Below are 7,411 nucleotides of genomic sequence, written 5' to 3' on the forward strand. Positions count from 1 at the left end.
AACCTAGAACACCACTTACTTGAAAAGGTACTTCATCAAAATGAGGTGATGCGCAGCTAAAACCGGATAAAGGGTCTAGGATTCATGGCTTATCTATAGGTATATTTGTGAGTATCCAGGTACAGCATTACATTTACCTTTGATCATGGTCACGCACATTGCCAATTAAGGGGGGTGGCGGATTTCAAAGGGGGTTTGATTTTAGGAAAAAAAGAAAATAAAGTGTGTGGGGGGGGGGGGGGGAATTGTTTAAATGAGCAAAGGCAGGGCCTCTTCCCTCATTTCTCTCTCCCTACACGTGAATTCCTCTTCTTATTCTTTTCCTCTACTTCCTCTGTAAATTTCTCTACTGCCATAGATATTGTATGTGTAATTTTTATAGGTATAATTTTGAGACATGGGAACCAGTAATATGCAAAACCTTTGTGTCTAGTATAGGAAGAGGTGACCATAACAGTATCATTCGACATACTAGGTGTGGACAGACTAGGACCACCACAACGTGAGGTGGATACAATATATAAATTGTTTCTGTACCGAACCTTACATCGGACAACAAGTATATATTTATTTATGTATTCAATAGTTAAATATGTGCGTTGCTTAACTACCTAAACTATGTATGATGTGTATATTATATTCTGTTGCATGTATCTAATTCACGATAAAATTTTTATTTTTGTCTATACCATCGTACTAGTGATTCCCTTCAAAATAGCCAAGCTAGAGCTCATTTCTGCATACCATACATGAGCTTATGGTGGAAACTACAACTTTCCTCGAGGTTCGCATTTTCTTAGAAATTTTACAGGTTTTTGGTGTCCTCATTCCCGCATTTTGCCAAGGCATGCACTAAACGAACAAATTCCAAGTTCCTTAAAAATGAATAAGTCGGGGAATGATAACGACAACTGATAAACACTAATAGTTACAAGTTTAAGATAACCCAGGAAGTGAAGTATGATCCATTCTCCTAATAGCCTTGAAAATATTACCATCAAAACACCTCATGCATTAGAAAGCCAGATCCTTCTTATATCAAAGATATCTATAGCCCCATCAAATGGCCATCAGCAGTGACGATTTTTCATTTCTATGCACTAAGGTATCTGATGGCTACTACCACATTAGCTTAAGATTGAGCCTCTTTTAAGAAATTTTATGGATACCAGCGTCCTCCCTCCCCCATTTCATGAGGGCAAACACTTGATGATAAATTCCCAGACTCCTTAGCAACGAATAAGCCAGGGAATAGTGGTGATGACCGACACATCTTGATAATGTTCATAAGTCTGATACGATCCCAAAAAGTTGGAGAAGTATGCTCATCCCTCTTTGGTGCGAGAATGAGAATAACCCTGTTAGTTGAAAGAATCCTTGGGTTAGCCTAGCTTGTTCATAAGCACCCATCTTGTTTTTACTATTCCCTTAACCTCTTAGCCCAAGGTAAGAGTGGGAATTTATTGATGTGGGGTGCCCTAAAATTTTCCTAAGTCTTAAGAAGTCTCTTGATGAGTCCTTCTCCTGAGAGTCTTCAGGACGATAGCCTCTCGAGCCCTCCGAAGGGCCATCCGGGAATAGTTTGGCCTCATTCATTTTACATGAGTTCGAGGGGACCTTTTTAGTCTCTCAAACCTAAGTTATTCGGTGGCTTCGAAGCCTTTTCAGGCCACTCGGAGATAGCCACAGGGGTTCTTTATCTCGAAGACATCTCCAGGCCCTTCGACCTCCTTTATGCACTCATCAGAAGAGTCATCTATGGGTCCCACTAATCATAAATATGCGTATCTTCGAAGGCTAATGGATCTTTCGATCAATTGATTTATTTCCTGACTCTCTCGAGCCATTCGGCATCACTCTTTCTCTTTCTAAAATCCATCTAGAAAACTACACACCCCTCCCTTCAGGACATAGAATACCTACATGCCACACACATCTTACATTGGCCATTCATATATAGACTTTGGATATTTATCTCAAACTGTTATTTGACTTCGGTATCAAAGGGTTCACATGTAGGAGTCTCCCACGTGCCTTTCTGATTGCTCATTTGCCTACAGACGAAGTCCAAACCCTACTTTTCCGAAGATTAGAAGCCTTGCCTCTTGAAGACCTATCAATATCCCTTATCATCGACTCACCAAAAGCCCTTCCGAACATCCTATCTCAAAGGCCTCAGAGACCACCCATCTAGTTTCGATCTATTTTACCTCGCCAACATTATCTCAAACCCTTAACTTTGGTGAATGACTCTACTTTACCTTATCACAGATAAATAAATTTAATTATTATAGTTTAATAACAATAATTTAAAACCAAAATTTTATCATTAATTATATAAAAATTTTATTATATTAACTTTTTAAAATTTCAATTTCCTGAAAATAAATTCTTGGATCCGGGCTGTTTCCAGTGCAATCTATCACTCGGTGAATCTAAATATAATGAATCATTTTACAACCTCCTTGCAACCATACAACCATACAATTCATATCAATTGCGCAGTTTTAGGATTTGAAAATGGAAAATTGCTGCTTCTCCAAAACTAGCGTGTAATGTAAGATGTCCACATTCAATGAATCCTAAAGTCTCCGTCCGTTGATTTCTGCATTTGACAATGAGATTAGCGCTGCTTTTACTTTACCTAATTTGGACCCCCAAATGTCCCCACTTTCCCACGTTGTCCAGGTTCAATGTACCTGCCCGGGCTTAACCATGCATCATCATCATCATCCCACGTCCATCCACGCATCAATACATATAATTATCATAATTTCAAAATTTATATATTTTCTTAATAAACATTTCTCCTTCCACTAACTTAATGTATCATACTTTCATTTAGTTCTCGCAAATTACTATATTAAATTTTAAGATTGATGAGTCACAGTGATTGCAATCAAGAACAGATCCAAGAACTGAGATTAAAAGGGGACATTGCGAGGAATAATAGGAATAATGGAATAATGGACGTCAATGGAAGGAATAATAGGAATAATGGACCCATTTGACCATTAATTCTACATATATATATATATACATACACAAGTCCCCTTAGATCGGCTCGTAATTGGGACTATGTAGCTAGTAGTTTAGATTTTTTGAGTTTTTAGATGTATTTTTTAAATTTTAAGTATTTTTTATTATAAATTTTTTAAAAAATTTAAAAATAAAAAATAAAAATAACGTTAGAATTAAAGTCTAATCGATGTATTCAGTTTCTTCTTAGATGATCTCCTTTGTAATAAGTTGAATTGATTAATTCTAAGCCGTAATCCACCGCGAAATTGGACGAAGTCACGTGCGTGGGGGACATTGAGAGGCTGGTGGTTTGAGGCTTGAGGATGGGGGGGGGTATCACGACGCGGTGGGCAGGGCATGCATGATGGGCATCATGTATAATAAGTAGGCCTTGGCTTCGGCTTTGTGGTATAAATTTTATTCTCCACCATTCAGTTCGAGATAGATCCCCCCCTCTCTCCTGTTCAGGAAGGAATAGCAGAGAGCGAGAGAGAGGCAAAACCGCGTGAAACCCTAGTCCCGTCCCGTCGCGCTCTCTCTCTCTCTCGCGGGCGTCTGCATTCTTAGCTGTGTAAATCTACCGCTTCCACGAGAGGGAGATCAGGGCCGCTTTCTCAATCTCATCCTGCAAGACCCCAACACAGAACGGACCTCTCCAAGTCTCTCTACCTTCTCTTGGTACGGAGCAGCTGCTTTCTCTTTTTCCTTTTTTGTTTGTTTGTTCATCTTCATTTCTGTTGACGACGGTCGTTGTTATGCTGTCCATCGAAGCCTTTTCCTCGTTTAGCTGATTAGCAGTTCCTTCTTTCTTGAAAATGGGCGTTAGGTTTTCCATTGTTTTTAGGTTCGGGAAAACATAGGTGAATCCAGCTGTAACTCAGCCGGTGGATAAGGCTTCCGTTTGGGTAGGAATTTTGATTCCGCAAGAGGAATAAATATTTGAATCCACAGTATTAGATTTCCCGTTCTTTCAGTTCTGATTTTGGAGAGTGGCGCCTGTCCTGATGATTGGTCGTGGCGAATTTAAAGTATTTTCTCTGCAAATTGGTCGTTGTAACTGTATTTATTGGCATGCTTTTATTTGTTTTCATCTGAAATTACTGTGTTTTTACCCCATCCTTTTGATTCATCAAGGAAAAGAAAATATATGAATAGCTTAAACCTCTTAAGTTGTTTTCGTTCTTTCTCCATTTATCTTAAGTCTTACGCACAAGCTTGACATTTGAAAAGTCAGAAGCTTCAAACTTTTGCTTTTTTCTTTTCCGTACTTGGGCATTAAATTAAATAGATTGGAAGTTTATTTATTTTCCACGGTATAATCACATCTCAGTTGCTAGTTCTATGCTCGAAAGACATTTTGTTCTGTGACGCTTGTTAGTTTGTTTTGCGATATTTGTTCACCACTTTACTTATCCGTGATGCGTGGTAGGATTGCAACCAAATGTGTGTTTGTCTGATTGATCACTTGGGTTAATCAACTTTCTGTTCTTTAGCATTCATTAATGGGTGCATACTAAAATCTGAGTTTGGATCTGCTATATTGTTCTACATAACTGGCAACTGCCTATAGGCATAGGGCAAGTTAAACTTCTAATAATGTTTAGAACGTTACTTATTTGTTATATAACAGAGAACATCGACTGATGATTTGTTGCATTTGCATTTGTTTTTTAGTCGCTTGATTGACGTAAGGGCTAAAAACAGCCCATGTCCTCATTGCTGTGCCAGGCAAAAAATAAGGATGTTTTTACCCAAAACTGCTAGTCCTGCATTAACAGGATTAAGGCTTGTGATTGTTGGTGTTTCTGACTAAAACTGCATGCATTACTTCAAGAATGTGAATTTTTAATGAGGCACAGATCATTTCTAGATTTGTTATGGTTCATTTCTTGATTGTTAATGGAACTTTATATGTAGGAGCCATAACCATGGTGTTCTGGGTTTTTGGATATGGTTCATTGGTTTGGAACCCTGGATTTGAGTATGATGAGAAAGTGATAGGCTTCATCAAGGATTACAGGCGTGTTTTTGATCTTGGTAAGTGCATCAAATTAGAATAATAGAACTTGAATGTTTCAAATGACTCAGCTTTAGTTTTCTACTTTTTTCCTTCTCGTTATAACCACTTACTGCCAATTTCTTTTATATGCATCAGCGTGTATTGATCACAGAGGTACGCCTGAAAGGCCAGCAAGAACTTGCACCTTGGAAAGGAGTGAAGGAGTCATTTGTGTAAGTATTGTGTCAACTTGCATATGGTACATTTTGAAGGCACCCACAAATTGTCATTTCTTTATTTATATCATTTTTTGTTTTGACTTTCCAATTTGTTTACCCTTTTATTTCATAGTGAATCTCCAAGATAGTATATGTTTCTGATTTTTTGTGTATCCTCTCAGTGGGGAGCTGCTTATTGTGTACGAGGAGGCCTGCAACAGGAAAAGGCTGCAATGGAGGTTTGTTCTCTTTCTAGCTAAACTTGCTGAATCTGTTCACAAAGCTAATTACTTGGTAGCAATGGAGTCTATACCACTTTCTATCTTGTGAAACATTTGCGTTAACTTTCAGTGTTTTGAAGGTCAAGTTAAGCATTGTGTCTTTGTTTTGTAGTTCTTGGAGAAGAGAGAGTGCGAGTATGACCAGAAGAACTTTTTAGACTTCTACACGGTGAGTCCTGCTTTGTTTTGTGGGACTACTGTCCCTTCTGTACCGTTATTACCCTTTATTGCTATTGTTATTGATCTCTTCACTTCTTTAATTAAATGAGTTCTTGAAGACTGGATGCTCCGGAATCAAGTACTAAGTTGATTTACTGACTGTTCTATTGTTAATGTTTATATATAATACATCTGCTTTTCCTGATTCCATTTTATGTGTGTTCTTTATTTCAGGAAGGCGACACCATGCAGCCTGCTATAACTGGAGTGATAGTGTTAGTTATCTTGATCTAACTCAGGTTTCATTTATAAGGGTTCTGAATGGTCCTCAAGAATGCTGAGTCTCGCAAATTTCAGGAGGTTTGTGCAAAATTGCAAAACAAATCTACTAACAAAATATTTACTGTTGCAGATTTACATCCACCCCAGACAAAGAATCTAATAAATACTACCTGGGGCCTGCTCCATTGGAAGACATGGCCAGGTAATGCAGAAGACATACTTCCTTCAAAAAAATTAGACTGGATGTTTTCTTTCTTGTCTTTGAGCTTTTGGGATTCGAGTTTTCCCATCTGAATTATCAAATTTCTATCCAGACAAATTGCAACTGCTTCTGGCCCTTGTGGGAACAACAGAGACTATCTTTTCAAGTTGGAGAAGGCCATGTATGATATTGGTAAGTTATCTCGTTCGATGGCTGATTGTTGTCATACTAAATGTAACATGGTGTTCCTTTTCCTGGTTGCTGGATTAGACTGAATTTTATGGCTGATTCAAACAGGTCATGAAGACGATATGGTTATCGAGCTTGCTAATGAAGTGAGGAAGGTCCTTGAAATTGTACCCTTGAAAAAGAAGATGGTTGTGCCATCCCACATCCCGCTCAAGTCCCATGCCCAACCTCTTCAACTTGTTGTGCTGCCAGAAGCCGTCGCAATGGACTCCTAAGCCGAATTCAGTGTGCTGAAGAGGGTGCTAACTCCAATTTTTATCATCTAACCCTATACTTGATGGAATGAATTCAATTTGCTGAAGAGGAGGGTGCAAATGCGAGGCTCTATCTAACCCACCTTATATACTGTTAACAATATTCTTCCGGAAGATTCCTTGAAAATGTTGGTTAGCAGAGTAGTAGATCTCATTGTACTCCTAAGCATCATCCTAATGATACTTTGATTTAGGCTTTTCTTACCATTCACCAGCCCTTGTCTTGTGTTTTTTTCTTACCCCAGAAATTAGGACTCTCTTTTAGAATTAAGACTAGAAAGAAGGAATGACTTCGATTAACAGCTGTCCGCTGCCTTTCCATCCATTACAGTTTTAAGCTTTCTCTTGTCAACGTTGAATTTAGATTAAAAAAAAAAAAATTTAAAGAACCCCCCCAGGGTGGTTTGGGGGAAACTTTTTCATATATTTGGTGTGAATATTTTTTTTTGTAATTTTATATGCACCAAAATGTGTAGTTTCAATAGCTTAAAGGTTATACAAGCTCTTTGAACTTTTGTTTTTCGGGTTTGAATATTTTATATGTTTTTTATTTAAATTAATCTTTGAATTTTTTTTTGAAACGCTCAAAATACTTTCTTTTGACGTTAATTAAACTGATTTTAATTTTAAATTAAATCTAATTTTAATCTAATAAAATAAAATAACCGATTGCATTGACGAGGACCCTTGTAAATGAGTTGCTTCTGAGCAAAATTAGTTAAAAAACTACAAAATAAGTTTGCGTG

The 7,411-nt window shown here is 37.7% G+C and overlaps 1 protein-coding gene across 1 annotated transcript; it reads left to right on the forward strand.

Moving 5' to 3' along the window:
• The first annotated feature begins 3,424 nt into the window (after nucleotides 1–3,424).
• On the forward strand, nucleotides 3,425–7,089 carry LOC127813763 (gamma-glutamylcyclotransferase 2-1-like). Its single transcript, XM_052354901.1, has 9 exons — nucleotides 3,425–3,699; nucleotides 4,939–5,058; nucleotides 5,177–5,253; nucleotides 5,421–5,477; nucleotides 5,632–5,688; nucleotides 5,913–5,953; nucleotides 6,091–6,162; nucleotides 6,275–6,354; nucleotides 6,460–7,089. Exons 2-9 carry the CDS (start codon nucleotides 4,950–4,952, stop codon nucleotides 6,624–6,626), a joined length of 660 nt encoding a protein of 219 aa, XP_052210861.1. The 5' UTR covers nucleotides 3,425–3,699; nucleotides 4,939–4,949; the 3' UTR covers nucleotides 6,627–7,089.
• Nucleotides 7,090–7,411: the final 322 nt, after the last annotated feature.

This window comes from Diospyros lotus, chromosome 11 (assembly GCF_014633365.1).
Source record: "Diospyros lotus cultivar Yz01 chromosome 11, ASM1463336v1, whole genome shotgun sequence".
Classification (NCBI taxonomy): domain Eukaryota; kingdom Viridiplantae; phylum Streptophyta; class Magnoliopsida; order Ericales; family Ebenaceae; genus Diospyros; species Diospyros lotus.